Source organism: Oxyura jamaicensis (assembly GCF_011077185.1).
Source record: "Oxyura jamaicensis isolate SHBP4307 breed ruddy duck chromosome 5 unlocalized genomic scaffold, BPBGC_Ojam_1.0 oxy5_random_OJ106502, whole genome shotgun sequence".
In the NCBI taxonomy this organism is placed as follows: domain Eukaryota; kingdom Metazoa; phylum Chordata; class Aves; order Anseriformes; family Anatidae; genus Oxyura; species Oxyura jamaicensis.
This window is the reverse complement of record NW_023303958.1, coordinates 43,517-61,352: the sequence shown is the minus strand read 5'-3', so window position 1 is coordinate 61,352 and position 17,836 is coordinate 43,517. Positions and strand designations below refer to the sequence as shown.

The 17,836-nt window shown below is 47.8% G+C and overlaps 1 protein-coding gene across 1 annotated transcript; it reads right to left on the bottom strand.

The window, feature by feature from the left end:
- Positions 1–618: 618 nt before the first annotated feature.
- LOC118157386 (inner centromere protein-like) lies at positions 619–17,748 on the bottom strand. The gene is made up of 18 exons (XM_035311690.1): positions 17,610–17,748; positions 17,405–17,515; positions 14,709–15,433; positions 13,535–13,583; positions 12,757–12,790; positions 11,924–12,023; positions 11,434–11,524; positions 10,227–10,356; positions 10,017–10,151; positions 9,453–9,464; positions 8,735–8,844; positions 8,204–8,318; positions 6,831–6,941; positions 6,357–6,487; positions 6,058–6,136; positions 4,667–4,777; positions 1,501–1,657; positions 619–947 (listed from the first exon to the last, which is right to left on the bottom strand). Exons 1-18 carry the CDS (start codon positions 17,744–17,746, stop codon positions 742–744), a joined length of 2,544 nt encoding a protein of 847 aa, XP_035167581.1. The 5' UTR covers positions 17,747–17,748; the 3' UTR covers positions 619–741.
- Positions 17,749–17,836: the final 88 nt, after the last annotated feature.

The following is a 17,836-nucleotide window of genomic DNA, read 5'->3' as shown; positions in this document are numbered from 1 at the left end:
GTGTGCATGGGCAGGGGGCACTGAGCAGGTGGTATGAATGCAGTCCTGAGGAAATCAGTTAGCTGCTTACCCTTTTCCAAGTGAGAACTGCAAAATAAATTTACCTCCTGCTCAAGCAAGACTGCACTCTGATCCCTCCTAGGAAAACAGCACAGAGAACTTAGTTGAGGCTCTATTTTTCCTTTAGAAAGAAAAAAAAAATGAAGAAAGTCTACTTGTCCTGTCAAGGGTTTAAGCTGTCTGAACAGACTTTTCTAGCTAAAGAAACAAGAAGATTCTGGCTCAGTAGCAACAGATCACTAGAATGCATGGTCAGGAGATACCTGCTGATAGAAACATTGTTAAGTATGTAAGTATTGTACCAAACGAGTTATAAAGCTCATGATGCCCCTGTGTTGATTTAAAATTTTTAATCTTACCTACAACAATTTCATAGCTTTCTTGTGTAAAATACCGCAAGTAAGCTGAAGAAACGTAAGAGAGCAGGATGTCTCCACCTACATGCACAAACCACAGCCATCAACCTCAAAGACCTCAAAGCACACTGGCTACAGCCACCAGCTACAGCCAGCATCATCCCCCCCACAGTGACAAAAAGAGACAAGCACTGCTGGAATGTTTAATGCAACAGAACTTTAATATTTTATACAAAAAAGGTTTAAAACTGTAAATATTATGTATGCTAAAAACACACAACCTTATGTCACACTAATCAAGAAAACACATTTCTTTGCATTTTCCTCAGTTCTTGAAGTTGCAGGTGGGGCCACAAGCAGACTTGGTCCCAGGTGGGGAATGCCAAACTGCTGAGCTTGTGCGTTTGAAGTATCGAGGCTTGCTCTTGCCAAAAATATCCTCCAGCTTAGGGCTTGCAATTAATCCAAAGAGCTCGTCAACATCTACTGGGTGATAGTATTGGTGGAGAATGGCTTGATTAAGCTGAGACCCTAAAAAAAAAAAAGCAACTGTATTAGAGAAGCAGACTTCTGAACAAGTTTTCAGTGCTCTGCTGATGGTATCCCTTCCCTCAGGGGCAACAAGATAGTTACTCTTCTCCATCCATACCTGAAAAAGACCGCTGCAACCTGTACAGCAAGTATGATTAACAGTTTTCTTGTTCATTGCAAAGCTTTGAACTCCAAACCCATCTTCAGGTTGCCAACAATGCTTGTTTTAAGTCACTCTTTACTACACTAAAGATCTCAAACCTACCACATTTTGGTTGGCCCTCAGGAGGATGGGCTGCCTCATCAGTAGTGAGCCCCCACTATTCTTTCACACCCTGAATCCAAACACACATCCAGGACTCTGGTTTAACTCCAACACAACAGCACTTGAAAGGAAACAGATCCAGTCCCCCTCGCAGCCAGCAGCTGCCAGCACTGCAGTCTCACACACTGCTGAACCGCACTTTAGGGAAGTTGAGATGACACTAAGCAAGTCCAGAAAGCTCCAGCTTCCCAAGGAAGGAATTAGAGCCCAAACAAACTTGGCACCTACCATCAGCCCAGGCAGGGACAGGCTTCCGAGGCGCGCTCTCATCATCTGTGGAATCATCGCTGTTCAGATCCATCCCATAGTTATTTTCATTTACCTTGGGGGACCTGAATATCTTTGTGCTCTTTGGGGGCTTTAAGCAGGATGTGGAGATAGATTTCTGAAAGCACAGAGCAGGCACATTAGGGCAGGAAGCAGACCTTGCAGCCTGACAGAAGAGGTTGCTTTGGTAGGGCAGGCTAACCAGACCCATGCAGTCTGACCCCCTGTAGGCACCTCAAAGCTCTGGCACTAATGAGGCCAGACTGCACAAAGATCCCAGATGAGATCCCACAGCAACATAGCGTTAAAGTATCTAGGTATCCTCACACTGACCATAAGCCAAAAGTTAAAAGGTAAGTTGGCAATGCCCCATGTTGGGCAAGGAATTTTACAGTACTGGGAAGGTAGCCAGAAACAGACAGCAGACTTCTAAAGCAGATTTCACATTCATTTTCATCTTTAGCTCAAAAAAAAACAACAAAAAACACACCAAACAGGAGACCAAAAAGGTTACTCAACTGTGTATGAGAAACCTTTGACACATTATCTGTAATATTCTTACTTACAGGTAACTTGGGTGGAGATTTCCTCTAACACCCAGGAGTGCTCACATCCCTCCCTTTTTTTTTTTTGTCTGATCTGTTTTGAAACCTTATCTTGCTGAAAGCCAAGCTAGAGCCCAGGACTGCGTACCGCAGCAGGGAATGCAAACTGTTTGCTCAACCTGCAGCTCCCAAGCTGTGATGAAGGGCCTCCCAGTACCTGGCCAGAAAAAAAGCTAGGGCTCCATTTCACTTTGAAGCTGCAGGTCAGAACAGCACAAGGCAAGGCTTGGAGGGACCTCCTGGCTTTGTGCGGAGGAACAGGAGATGACCAGGAGACCTGACAGTTGTATGTAGCACAGAACTGACTGAGAAAAAACAAGAAGGCATCATTATGGAGAAATCCTCCCAAAACTTTAAGAGCTCAACATGCTGGAGGACCTCTCTGAAGAGCCTGCATGGTACAGTTACAGGACTGCAGCCGTGTTGGGATCATGAAGATGTGGTGGGATGGCTCCCATGACTGGAGAGCTGCAGTGGAAGGCTACAGGCTCCTTGGGAAGGACAAGCTATGAAGAGGTGGAAAAGGACTTGCCCTTTATGTAAAGGAGCAGCTGAAGAGTGTACGGAGCTCAGGTTCCTGAGGACAGCGAGGTGGGCACACAGCAAACTGACAGCCCTGCACTTCAGGAGAGCGGGCTTCAGCCTGTCCAAGGACCTGCTTGGAGGAGTCCCATGGCACAAGGCCCTGGAGGGAAGAAGAGCCCAGGAAAGCTGGTTAATATTTGGATCACCTCCTCCAAGCTCAAGATTGGTGCATCCTAACGAAGAAATCAAGCAACGATGCCAGGAGGCCCGCGTGGTTGAACAAGGCACTCCTGACCAAACAAAAGCAGGATGGAAGTGTACAGAGGGCAGAAGCAAGGACAGGTAACCTGAGAGGAATGCAGAGACTGTCCGAGCATCCATGAAACTGAAACCCAAAAGAAACTGGATCTGGCCAAGGATGTACAGGACAAGAAGGGCACCTCTGAATACATCAGTGATGAAAACAAGACTGAGAAATGTGGGCCCATTGCTGAGCAGGATGGGGTACGTCGTTACACAGGGCAAGGAAAGGCTGAGGTACTGACTGCCTTCTTTGCCTCAGTCATCACTGAGTGGTGATGACCAGGAGTAGTCAGCATGGATTCACCAGGGCAAGTCCAACTTCATGGATTTGATTAGCTTTCAATGAAATAACCAGCCTGGTAGATGAGGGGAGAGAAGCAGATGTCTCCCTGGACTTCAGGAAGGCCTTTGGCACTGTCTCTGATACAATCCTCACAGATGAGCTCTTGGAGTATGGTCTGGATGGGTGGACAGTGAGGTGGACTGAAAACTGGCTGAAGAACAAAGCTCAGAGGGTGGAGATCAGTAGTACAAAGTCTAGATGGAGGCTGGTAACCTGTGATGTGCCTCAGGGGTCAATAATGGGTCCAATCTTGTTCAACATCATTAATGATGTAGAAGATGTGTCAGAGCTCACCCTCAGGAAGTTTGCAGCTTACACCAGACCAGAAGGAATGGCTGATGGGTCAGCAGGTCGTGCTGCCATCCAGAGGGACCTTAACAGGCTGGAGAAAAGGGCCATGAAGATGAAGGGACTGGAACCTCTCTCCTGTGAAGAATGGCTAAAAGAGCCAGGACTCCTCAAGCCAAGAGCATTTGAAAGCTCAGGGTGGGAATCTTATCCACATATATAAATACTTGGAGGGAGGACGCAAAGAAGATGGAAACAGGCTCTCTAGTAGTGTCCAGTAGACACAAACTGAAATCCAGGAGGTTCCATCGGGGCATCAGCAAGCAATTCTTTGCTATGAGTGTGACTGAGTACAGGCCATCCAGAGAGGAAAACATACCACATACCTTTAAGTACTTGGCTTTTGTACATATGGCTCTACCATTCCAACCCATTCACGTGTTTCACAGTAGGTCTAGTTCCTATTCTTTTAAGCTCTCAAATTAGGCACAGAAGAAGGAAGTCCAGCACGATAAAGAGGTACTGCTCAGAGACAGGACAAGAATACCTGGGAAGGGGAGTTTACTGGGAGAGGCTGTAGTCAGGGCTGTTTGGCTCTTTGAGTACTGTTTTCTACACCCTTCCAGATTTTAGGTCTGAACAGCTCCATTTCAAACTCCTGGCCATTCAAGCAGCTGCATAGCAAGACTTAACAGGCAGGTCTGGATGAGTTTTGCTATGGTGCAGCTAAAGGCTCTGCAGGCTAAACCGACACCTCATGATGTGCTGCCATCATGTGGTCATTCCCAACGCCTGTTCAAAGGTAAGAGATTTGCTGTTCCTTCAGCTTCTCCTGTGCTGAGCTCCTGGCCAAGCACCAGAGAAGACAGGCTTCCCGATCCTCTACACAAACTCCAGTTAACCCCCTACAGCCTACATTAAATGATTTCACCTCCTGCTCATCTCCCTTCACCTCACTGCTTCACCACTGCTGAATAATAAATTTGCAGGCTGATTCCAAACCACTGGAGTCAATTAGACACAATAGACTTATTTCAAGGGCTCCACGAGAACCTAAGCTCACCTTTATGGTTTTGCTCAGACACATGTTGGAGGCAGCAGAGGATGATTCTGGTTGCTTGATTTTCTTCTCCTCTGCCAGCTGCTGCCAGGGCTCCTCCAGATCATCTTCTTCCTGTTAAGACATAAGAATTCAGTCATTCCTTATTCACATTCACTGAAACAAAACCACCAGACTATCTCTGGAATTTAGCCATATTTTCGGGGGCCTTTGATGAAATCCTCTGTCCCTGTCTTCTGCATGCTGCATGGCAAAAGAATATATATAAAAAAAATCAGAAATCAAGCAGATGAACTGAGAGCTGCCTTTGCTCAGTGAGATCAAAAGATCTTTTGCTCAGATCAGCAAGGTCTCTAGAGCCCACACCCACCTTTACCGCTCTCACCCAGGTATCAAAAGTCATTGCAATGGATGCTGGCTGCCTGACTCTCTCCTCCTGCCCAAGCAGCTGGTACAGCTCTTTTGGGCTCTTTGGCCTAAAAGAGGAAAGCTTTTCATTGCTTAAGCTCCTTTTCAACCCAAAGCACTTTATCCAGAAGTTTCTCCTGCCACTCTCCTTAGCAGGGAAGAACAACACATAGCTAACCAGTGCAGGAACTGTAGCCACTTCAAATTAGATTCAGCATCTCCCTTTCTGGAGGAGTTTTGCTGTGTCTCACTCCAGCCCAGTTGCTGGTTATACATAATTTTAATGAAGGTCTGAATTATTTATATAGGAAAAAATACGAGTTTAGAAGTCATTAGCCTAGTGAATAAGAGCAGCAAAAGCAAAAAGGAGAGGAAGGATTTATTCTTAAGAGTAGCAGCATTTGGTACTTTTATTTTAACCAATGAAGAAGGCAGAAGAGTGACATTAACTTAATAGTGGAAAGAAAATGTTACTGTGATATTTTGAGACAGACTAAGCTACAACATTCTTTGTACAAGTGCAAATGAAGTTAGACGAAGCTATATGATACCTGAAGCTTGTTATGGAGATCACTCTCCAAATAAAGGAAAGGAATATATATATTTTTAAAGCATCTTACTAATTCCCATGCTCATTTTAATATCATGGAACATAATTTGAAGATGTTCCTCAAAAGTGTGGTTGTATGTCATCCATGTTCTGTGATACTAATGTTAGGAGGCTGAGAATGCTCACCTGTTGACCAGAAAATTATTTTGTAGCAGAGCTAACTTATTCTTGAACAAACCTCAAGTACGTAGAGGAACATCATGCTTGACTCAGTTTTATTATATCTGTTTCCTCTAAATAAAGTAATAACAGTTTTAAAAACTTCAAACGGTAACACGAGACTGGGAAAGCAAGTCTGATCTTAAAAAGTACATCTGCTTATTCAAGGCCTTACTGCTTTACAACAGAATTTGTTGCAAGACCTCTAACTCCCCACCTTTATGCATTTTTCAGTAAACACCACTGTATCCAGCTGATGTTGTGGGGACTTCTCTCCCTCCTGCTGTTTGAGATCCCTGGGGAACAAAGCCACAGTTTAGTTATACAGGAAAGCATGTTCCACCCCTCCCTGCTAGCGTTCTTATAGCCTCTTGCTTTAGCACCCCAAACCTTTGGGACATCGCATCACATGGCTGACTCACATCAGCCTCCCAGTTCCAGCAATATTGTTTATATTTACTGCTTCCCCATGCCTGTTGCTAAGTCCCCTTCTCCAGAATAGAAACAAGATAATACCTCTCCTTTACTTGCTCCACCTGTCGCTGCTCTGCAAGATTTTTCAGTTCCAAAGCTTTCTTTCCTTTTTCTTTCGCTTTATCTTCTCTCCTTTTCTGCAGTAGTTCATGCTGCTCAGATTCATCTTCCTCCTGAAGAAGAACCCTTGTAACCCTCCAACTCACACGGGGAAAGATTGTAGGATTCAAAACGACTGCTTTGCAACAACCCATGCTTGTTATATGCCATTCTTACCTTCTACAGCCTGCCCACCTGTTGAACAGTATTTCCCTTTGGTCTCTGCAAGTTCCCTTGTGCTCAAACCCAACGTCAACTGTCTAGACAGAAGTCTTGCAGCACAGATGCTTCTGTTTCCCCAAATCTCTGCAGATCCTGGCAGTAATTTCTGCCTGTTCCACCAGGCAGACCAATACACAGGTTCCCTGCTACTCCTTTCCTTTTCTACACACAGAAGGAACCTAAAGTTGCTCTTACCACCTTCAGCGTTTTCTGTTTCCGTGCATCAGTTTCTCCAGGTTTCTTTGACAGTTTTTTCTTGCTCCATTCCTCTGACAATCTCTCTTCCCTCACTTGTGAAAGGCGCACCTGAGAACGACAAGTGTCTGCTCCACTGCCCTGAGGACACACATCACAGCCTTTTCCAAATGGAGAATGGGGGGCGCCTCTGAAGTCTGATACCTCAGGTTTGAGACTTCAGGACTGAGAACCCAGCATCCAGCAAGAGGCAAACATGCACTGGATTTAGCACCAAGTTTGTGCACCAAGTCCAACACCTAATACAGGTCATGTAAAGAGGCACCCACCACCTACAGAGTCTGGAAAAAAGAACAGAGACCATTACCCAACTTTAACATACATGCTTTCATCCTGTGTGTGTTTGTCTGCAGAACAAGGTTCTGGTTTATATTTTGCCTGCAGCACTGCTGTCAACTGAACTGCAGTACAAACTGGGGATCTGAGAGCTGACTGAGCCCCAGACACTGTTCCTTTACCTGAGCTGTCTATCTCAATAAAAGCACTGGCATGTGCACAGCAGGAGACTAGTCAGGGCTACACGCATTTTTGTCTGCTCAGGTTTTGGGAAAGGCTGCAAGGAGCACAACTCTTCTTCCAGGGAAGACCCTTCCAAAGCTCAGTTTAGTCCACCCCCCAAAAGGCTGGTCCACTCAGCCATCCACTTCCCTGGAGCTCTTCCCATGTCAGCCAGGCACAGCGTCCCTCAGCCCTGCAGAACCTGCACTGCTGTACAGAAGCAGCACCACCTCCTGCACACAGCCATCCACGGCCAATCCTGGCACACTCAACCTCTACAGGTCCTCAAAAAATGGTAAAGGGAAAAGCTTTAAAAAACAGACTATACAAACACACACACAGCTGCCACCACATCTTCTAGTCACGAGCATTCCTTGCTCGCTTGGTAGCTATTCTTTTTCCTGCCATGCTTCTGCAGCCCCCAGTAGCCACCATGGCTTTGCTGTCTGCAGTGCAAACACCCGAGTGCACTGTAAGGCCAGCAACGCCGTCTCAACTGCAGGGCCTTTTCACAAGACAGCCAGGGGATGCTACCACATTCCTTGAATGCAGAGCACCGTAAATGCTGCATGTCAGAACAGGAATGGTTAGAATCACTACAGAGGTATGGAGAACAAATCCCTCCCCTTGTTAGACAGAGAATTTCAAAGTCTATTTTAGATGCAGACTTACCCACCACCTGATTAGTCACCATCAGCAGTAACCCAGTGCTTGGGCACATTGCACCAGTGGCCTGTCTGCACCCGCTCAGTCTCACAACTCCCTGACATAACACCACTGTTCTGAGTGGCGCAAAGCTTGGCCAGGCTTCTTACCTTCTCATCATTCTGTGATGTCTTCTGTTGCATTCGCTTCTTCTTCTTCTCTTCTTCCAGTTGTTCCACCCGCTCTCGAGCCTGAAGTGCCTTCCTCAGACGCTCTTCCCTCTTTCTGGGTAGTGTGTGTGCAAGAGGGGCCTGTTAGCTTTGTTTTATCCTCTGACACAGAGGACGACAGGGGGACAAGGACTTGCCTTGGTACCAAGGGCTTGTGGCTCATTTTCTAGCATGGCAGCCCGCCACAGATTATGCGGAAACAATTTTGCTTTGGTTGAGTTTAACCTCAGCTCGTTATCTGCATCAGGTCCACCAGAAATCAGCAGGTGCTTTGCACTGATGCAGTTCTTACTGCAGCACGCTATGAGCAGCACTGCTCAGGGTGCACAGGGACCATCACATGCTAAAGGTCCCTTCCAAGTGGGGGAGGTAAATCATGGTACAGCAGTGCTGCCTGCCTCACAGGAAAAGCCTTCAAGGAAATTCTGTGCTGAGCCTGGGGAGAAGCAGGAGGTAAGGGATCCAACTCACTGCTTCATTTCTGCCTGCCGCCGTCTCTTTTCCTCCTCCACTTTCTTTCTCCTTTGTTCCTCAGCCTCCTGCTTCTTCCTCAGGCTTTCCAGTCTCTGTCGCTCCTTCTTCTGAAAGGAGATGATTTCAGACTGTAATAATTGCTGGGACCTGTTTCTGCCCTCAGGCTGCTTGTGCACAGGCAGCTAGAGGCTAGGCAGCCTGCTAAACAAAGAAGTCACTGTCAGAGTCATATTCACCCACACACAGGGATGGGAAGTGAGTAGTAGGGAAGAAACAATGCAGCACTTATTCAGGTGCACGATCTTCCTAGAGCAGAAGAGTCATTGGGATGGGAGGGAAACACTTCAGTCCTTCATCTGTACAGAGTGCGTTCAGGCAAGAAAGTTACCTGGCACGCTGCTGCTGTGGGTGGCCAGTGTAGTTAACACTACTGGCCTGGGACAGGGCTACCTACACCAGCAGCTGGAAGAATCAGGGAGAAGATGCAGAATGCCAAGCAGTCATGCTTAGAGGCCAAAAGGTTTCTTAGCAGTTCCCTTCCCCAGCAGAACACACCTACAGAGAGATACTGGCACAGCCAGTTTACAATTTTGGACAGAGAACAGAAGAGCTGTGTGGATGCCAGCATGAGGGGAAAGAGCTGTCAGTACTTGTGAGGCAAGAAGGACAGCCCTTACAGTTTTCCAGCCCCACAGTTGAAGGTGTCATTACTTACAACAAAGTCTCCCTGTAAAAAAAAAAAAGAGAAATTAAGCGTTTGGATGAAGCACTAGAACCCCACTGCACGCTAACCCTATTCCCAGCTGCAGTTCCCTGTCAGTAAGGTGGTAGGGAACCCACTGCCTGACCCCACACTGCTCATCTCTCAGCCCTACAGCAGCCAACTGCGCAACACACAAGGACAGAGCCCCGCTGCAAAGAGAAAAGCCTACTGCTTTCCCCACCATACCAGAATATAAAGTGTTTTCAAGCGTTTCCGCTGATCATAGACAGAGCAGCTGAAAACTCTGCATCTGAGGACAGTTTGAGGATTGGTGCTACAAACCCCAGGCCAGTAACAGTGCTTGGGGACATGTGATGCTAGCTAGGCAAAGCCATTTTCCCTCCCCTGTGAAAGTGGTAGAATCACGAGGACAACTTGTTAGGACCTTCACTGACCCACAGGAGCCAACAGAACGAGGAATACATTCATGCTTTTCTAAACTAGCAGTTGTCTTGGCACTCCCCATGCATGATCCTCTCCTTCACCTCTGTGAGGGGAGGTGGGACTCTGACACACCTTAGGATCAGGTCGGGTGGGAGTGTTGTGTTTGATTAAGTTCTTTATCACACTCCCACGTCCTGTAGGCCCAGGGCTTGCGAGTAGCTGGCTTCTCTGCACTGCCTGCAGGAAGTTTTTCAGTGGTCTGACAACCTAAGAGGAAAAGATGGAGGGAAGTAAGTACTTGCCAGGGAAAGGGAGGCAGAGAAGACAGTGGGACCCACTCACCTTACTAGCTGGAGAGGCAGAATGCGGAGCCTGGTTGGTAGAATTGACATGCTTGTCTTCCAAAGGGGCACGACCTCCTGGCTGCTGCCCATTCCGTACAACACCCATTCTTTGTTTACAGCTCCTTGTCCTGTTGGCACCAGGAAGCATTAGCTGACCATCACACTCCCCAAGTCTTGTCAGAAGAATTGACTTGCTGTTACACAGCTCCCTCTGCCTGCTCGCTGCTACCAGAGGAACTGGGCCTCCCATGAAGCCAGCCAGCCCTGGAGCAGGAGGAACACCAGCCAGCCATAAATGAGGACAGGGGACACACGGCAACTTGGAAGGGGAATATCCAAGTTCCAGACCATAAATACACATCACTCCTACTCTCATTCAATACTCTGATTCCCAGCAAGCAAGGTATCTGTCACAGCTGCTATTAACACCACAACATGGATGTAATCCATGTGTATTTCCAACTAGCCAGTCCAGTCCACCTCACTGGCAGAGTTTTATTTGCTTTATAAATACCTTGGATGCTCACAGATTCACTCATGTCACAAATGCCTTCATGTGCACCCCCTAATTCCATGGGGAAACAAGAGGACTACCTCGCTGCATGACTGCGGCCCAGCCCAGCAGCAGTTCCAAGGAAGGCTGCAGCTCCTGACACATCGCTAATTCACCACGTGAGAACAGAGGTTACTGCTACTCCCCCTTCCCACCCACTACCTGCAGTATATTCACCCCAGCAAAACAGGGATGGGAGACAGGCTGAGGACAAAGCTAAAAGCAGCTGAAATCTCACATGAAACACCAATAATATAATCAGTGAGGAAACAAGTCAGACATTCCAGACACTTGCACAAGATAAAAATAAGTAGGTCGGTCACCTGCTCATGTTGCCTTCTGAAACTACTCCCAGACCACCCCTTTATGAACCACTCATGTCTAAGCTGTGAGATAACAGTGCTATCTTAGTCATCTTTGCTGGTCTGTGCATGAACTAACGTGTCTGGGACCCAGGTCTGGCCTGGGAAGCAAGAAAGGCTCAAGTCACATAGAACTTCCACAGACAAATGGTCAAAGTAGATTTCAAGACTTCACTGCAGGGCAGGGCAGGAAACAAACACCCAAAGGTTTTAAACAAGTTGAAGTGCCAAGCCTAACTCCTCCCATGCCACTGGTTTGTTCATCTTCTCCCTTTGCAAGTGTCTCATACCAGATGCATGAAGGACTCTCCTGGGACTTGGCACCGTGGGCTTGTTCCTGGTTCATGTTCTGGGGTTCACTGTTTGGATTTACACAGCTGCCTGTGAAGGAATCTGCAGTCAGCACCATGTGCTCAGAGCCCCACAGCATGTAACCGACCCACAAAAGCATAAGCCTGGATTTCTACCTCAAATATCAGTGTTGCACACGTACATTGTGAAGTGTGCATCTTGTACAGATGCTTCTGCACAAGCACAACCTCCCCACCAAAAGGACTGCAGGTCCTCTTACTTCCACTCCAGCTAGAGCTACTTATGGGATCCCACAGCTGTCACAGGGGACAAACAGAAAGCCTGAATATCCCCTTGCTTTGAGGCGCAGTAAATAAGCCTGACATCCTCACATCATGTAGACCCAAAGAGGAAAGGGATGTCGAGGCCCTTTAACGCTTGGGAGACCCCAAACCTGGGAGTGTTCTTTCAAGACTAACTCAACATTACCTTCATTACTCCCTGCCTGCTGTTCAGGAGGAGATGAGCACTGGGCAGAAGGGCTGGCAGCTTCTACAGTTCTGCTTGAAGTGAGCAAGTTTTCGGGAACCTACAGGAAAAGGAAGCATTATCTCAGCACAGTTCCTCCAAAGGAGCAAGGCTGTCATGCACCCGCTGCCCTGAAGAAGCCAGTCACTCCCAGATACAACCCTACTGGTAGCCCATGGACTCTTCCTCTCAACTGGAGACATGCTGCAGGTACGCCAACTGACTCACTGCAGTAACAGGGGGTCTGCTCAAGGAACACCAGCCTCTGCTGGAAAAACAACAGCTACCCAGTATTTCTCATCCAGAGCAGCAAACTTCATTGAACCTGGATGTTTTTGCCAGCTCAAAGGACTGGATAGGTTTCTTTGTCTTGCAGACTTACACGAGCTTGCAGCATACATAACTTGACTGGTAAAGCACTAAGTTCAACTGCCCTTCTGACTTCTGTAGCTCAAGCCAGCCAGGCAATAGAGACAAGCTAAGAATAGACACAATTACCACGCCCAGATGACAGGCAAAAGCCTGCTGACTTTTAGGAACCTGTTCAAACACCTCTGAAAACCCCATCCTAGAGGTTTTACCAAGGCACAAAAGGTCTCCATCTCCCAGGAGCCAGTGAGCCAAGAGGCATAACCAGCTGCCTAGGTATCTGAATGGCCATGGTGTCCACCTCAGCAGCTCCTTTGCTGAGCTTGAAGTGATGTGCAAATAGTCCCTGGGCCACACTCCCTGCTTCCAGTGGTAACGTTTCTTTTGTTGAGCAGTTGGAAGATAGGTCATTCCTTTGGACTCACCTTTTCACTTTGGGAGTTCAGTTCCGGTCCAGATCTGTAAAAAGAAAGTCTGCTTTAATTTTGTCAATTCCCTGTGAAATAAAAGAAACACTACTTTGTTCCTGGTGCATCTCTGCCAGGACAGCATTCAGAAGGGTGAGTTACAGGCTAGGCCTGTATTTTTATTGCCTACAGGACCAGGGAGAGTACAGGAAATTTAAGTACACCCAGACAGAGGCACAAGCCTGTTTGAGCCAGGCCATGCAGGGGTCGAGATGTAAATTCTTCTGATGGACTGTTCCACCGCACTGCTGAACATAATAATGAACTTCGTCCTCCCCTTTGTCTGCAGAACTTCCACGCGGCAGGTCCAAAGGAAGTGCTGTGAACCTTCTGAAGACAAAGTGCTACCTGTTCACCTCTCAGCTCAGACAGGCTGAGTAACCTCCAGCACCACCAGGCACCCAGCAGCTGGTTACAGCCAGTAATCCAGGACTGGATGCAGGTGATGGCAGCCAACACCAGGCAGAGCAACTGCTAGCATGCTCTCAGGGCTTGTGGCACAGGGACAGATCCTGCCCTCACGCAGTGATCAGCCTCACTGTACCCTGACGAGGCTTGTGAAAAGGAGGAGCTGCATCTGAACAGCACAAACGTTGGAATATCAGAGCCCAAGTGACAACACCACCCAAAATAGTCAATTACAAAAACCAGCCCTGTATCTGTAACAGAGGAGCAACCCATACAGCTTGTGTGCTTTTTGTGGTTTCTTCCTGCCTGCTTCACATGCCATGCTCACCTCATGTTGCTGGTCACATCTTCCACAAAAACCTCCAAGGAGCTTTGACCTGAAGAAGAAAAAAACAGAAGCCAGCATAACATAAACCAGCTTGGGGATTTCAGTCTGAGGCTTCTCAACAGTGGCAGTGCGTGCGTGGTAGAGCTCTGGTCTCTGTACAGGCTTCTCCCAGGGAACATGCTGATTGCTCATCTCAGCTTTCCACACCAGCACCACCACCTCCCTCGAGTGTCACTGACAAGCTGAGGTAGGCTGGGAAGACAGAGAACCGAAGCAGCAGATCCTCCTGGCTGCAGGCTGCTCCAGCTGCACAAACATGCTCACGCCTGTACCATTGCGATAGCATTTCCCAGTCAATTGACTTCAGCTTCTGCCTCCCTATGGTTTTAGGCAGAGATTTGGTGAATTTTCACCGACTTCCCCCCCCCCCACACCTCTTGGATGAAAGTGTTTTTAACAAATGCCTGGATACGGCGTGACTCAAAGCTGACAAAACTAAATACCAAAAGGCATTAGTGCTTTATTAGAAGCTAATCTGACTTCAGAAGCGATGGTTTTAAACAGCTCTAATTTGAAAACCTTCCCAGGAACAGCAAAAACAAGGGACACGAGGAGTTTCGTGCTACCTGGAACAGTCTTGATGATTTCTGAATCTCGTTTCCTCAGATGACTGTGCTATTTAGTTTTCTGTCCATCTACACTATCTGCACCCAAAAAGCATTCAAGTTCTTCTACCAACTTCAGCCAAAGTCCAGGAAGCAGACACCCAGTTCCTGGGGATTTTTTGAGGAGCTGGCAGAAGATATTTGAATTAAAGCCCCTCCCCAGTGAATGCAAGTCTCATCTGATCAACCCACTAAGCAGCCAAGCCATAGCTAGAAGCAGTCAGACCGTATTTTCCATTCCACTTTTAGAGACTCATCTGCAACCCATGTAACCCAGCCTCCAGTCCCTGTGCCTCAGCAGACACACTCCCTTCATCTGCCGTGGCAAAACACACAAAGCCTGAGACAGTCTGATGAGGATCTCAGGCTTGCACTCCAAGTGATGGAAGCCACAAAACCAATTGCTGAGGAGACTAGGAAGAGAAACTCCACAGCTACTTATTGCTTACAGCAAAGCTGAGAAGCTGATTTAGCTAAATGAATGTGCTCGGTAACAGAAAGAAACTTACAGCTCACTCTGCTGGAGGCAGAGGATGATTCTCGTGCTGCTGCTGCCTTCTTTGAGATGGCCCTGCTGATGGACTTCTGAATCATGTTCTCTCTTCTGCTGGCCAGCGAATATTTATCTGACAAGGAAGTCCTACGGTTTTTGTGGGGGCCACCCACACAGCTTTGGCGTCCAGAGCAACGGTGCGCTTTGGATTTTGTTGTAGTCCTTTTGCTGTTGGGGTCCGGGAGAAGCACCTTTTCGAGGTCTTGAGGAGACAGATCTACTTGGAGTATGGCAGAATCTCTTTTTCTAGCAGCCTCCATCATGGGGGTACTTGATCTTCTTTGGGGGACCTCTTCCCCCTCCCTTGCTGTCTGCTCACCAGGGATCACAGAGACAGCAGGCACATCGTGCCGTTCAGTAGCTGCATCCCCCTCGGGCACCTGCTCCCTGGTTTTAAGGGCTGCACCACCACCATCAGCACCGTCTCCCTCTGGGGACAGCTCAGCCTGAGGACCATCATCACAACCCGCTTCTGCCACAGGACCTTGTGCTTCTGCAGGCTCCTTCCCAGGTGGTGCTGGAAGCTCAGTTTTAACACTGAGCTGAGGCTTTGCTGCACAGTCGGGCACAGAGACCTCTTCCCCCTGCTCACTGAGGTTCTGGGGCTGCTCTTTGCTGTGGTGTCTTTGGGAACCTGGCTTGGAAGATACTAGTTTGACACTGCTTCTCCTTCTGGACAACCTGGGATAAAAAACGACCTGCAGTGAAGTGACACAGGTCTCCCGCTCCCAAATCATCGCAGAACAAGCAGCAGATGAGCTTTGAAGTGTACCTACAGGCTGCCTCCCTCCACCCATTCCCTCTCACACCTTTTATCACCGGCTAACAGTGATAGCCAACACCACCCCGTTTGCCCCACGCAAAGCACAGAGACAGGAACAAATTCTGGACTGAGTACCACCTGTACAGCTAGGACTCTTATAAATTCCTTGAATTACTGTTATTTAAGTGAGAAATGCCATGTTCAGTGAGTGTCTCTAGCTCTACTGCTTCAGTTAATCCCCATCAACTCCACAGAGGCTTGGGAAAGGTCTCCAGTGAAATCCAGCACTGAAATCCTCTCCTCTACATCACCTGACTTGACACAAGAAGACAGAGCCTTACACTTGATCAGCAAGTCAAGGAGATGAGCTGGACAAAGCCCAAAAACCACCTCAGCACTCCACAGAAATGAAGCCTCCATCACCAAAGTGACACGGAGGTAGCTCAAGAGTAGAGATTGGAAACAAAGACAAAGCGGAGAATCAATGTGGAAATGCACGGCAGATGAAAAACACAGCTAAGACGACGCTGCAGCATGAGCTAGTTAAGTGAATGATGGCTTACCATCTCTGGTGAAAGCCTACCAGCAAGCAGCTATGTCTTACTGCCAGTAATCAGGTCAATACTCTGCCCTCCTTCCAGGTTTGTTCTCTTAATTTCTCATTCTGACCTCTAGAAAGAGGGGGGGGGGGGGGGCTTTTTGCTCAAGTTAGAAAAAAAGACTATTAATTGGGAAATCTATAATTAACAGCATGCTGAGAGATAGGTTTTAAAATACATACTGAGGAAAACAAGGCAAGGAAAACACCAATGGCCCAACCCTGCAGGACAGACATGCTAGGCTTCAGCATGGACTTCCTCCTGACAACCAACCACCTAACCTTTCAGCCGTTCCATCACATCAGCAGGCCTTTCTCAAGGCTGAGTTTAAATGAAGACAAAACACACACAAGACTCATCTCCTTTAGGGGAGCAGCCAAGCTGCCATCCAGCTGCTACCTGAAAGCTAACAGCATGTCCTCAGAGCTCTCCCTGTTTAGATGCACAGCATTTTCTTCTCCTGCCCTCCTTCCCCACGCACACGCTCACCAGCTTCCCACGCTTCCTTACTATTCTTGCTGTTCTCTCCATCCTCCATTTCTAGTTTGGAAGTCTTTCAGTTTTAACTTCCTGTCCAACTTCTGCATTTTTTTTTCCACCACAGCTGTCAAAATATAAGGTAAAACCCGCAGCTTATTACCATCCTAGCTTGCTTTCTAGTGAATCTGTTGACTGATACAGAAGAGGGAAAGAAGAAAGTAGTAAGGAGAAATTTGGCTGCTTGACATTACTACTGCTGTTCCTGCCTTCTTTTGCTGAAAAAAAAGAAAAAAAAAACACAAAAACCTTCATGGTCATGGGACACAAATGCTTCCTCTCATAGTTTTAGCATTTCTGTCTAATTAGGGCTAATTTTAAAAGCCTCCAGTATGAGTGTTTATAAGCAAGTCACTTGGAACTTCCACTTCAGCTTCATTCCTAATCCCTTCAAGCCCTTCCTGCCTGTTAGCTTAAGCTGTGACAACAGACACGACACTTGTGCATGTTACTGGTGCCAAGTTGCATTCTCAGGTGAGCAAACACCAGGAGCAATGTCAGGCCAGAAGGTGTACTGAAAAAAAAATAAAGCAAATAAAAAGAAAATTCAAATGAAAGCGAAAGACAATAACCAACTGCATTCCTAACTTTCACGAGAATCAGCGTTGGATAGTCTTGACACACCCCTTTGAATTCAATGTTTACTAACTCAAGAGAAGAGGGACTCCTTTCACCTGTATGCATGTGTGAACAGTTAAAACCTTGTTTCTCCCTCCAACGCCATGCAGAACCAGCACAAGCCACCTCACCCACCTCCTCCTGGTTGGCTCGCTCTCATCTCTCAGCAACGAGGACTGCCGCTTCTTGGGGCGTCTCCGCTGCGACGGCTTCTTGGGCATTAACCCAGGCTCAGCCCAGAAGTTGCTGTTGAAGGAGACAAAGGCAGAAAGCAGAGGTTGAGCCCCCAGCGATCCCACACTTTGGGTGATCCGAGAGGCACCGCACAGCCACCCCCTACCTCTCCAGCAGCCTCCTGCCCTGCTCCTCCACCTCCCGCAGCCAGGCCAGGTGCTTGTGCTGGGCATTGTGGAGGAACTGGGAGAACCTCTGCTCGCACACCTCCAGCAGCCGCCAGGGACCCTCAGCCTCTGCCATGGCCCCCCCTGGAACACAGGAGGGGAGATGAGGGGGGCAATGCAGCCTCCCTAAGACAGAGGAGGGCTCCTGGGGAGGCTGAGACACAAG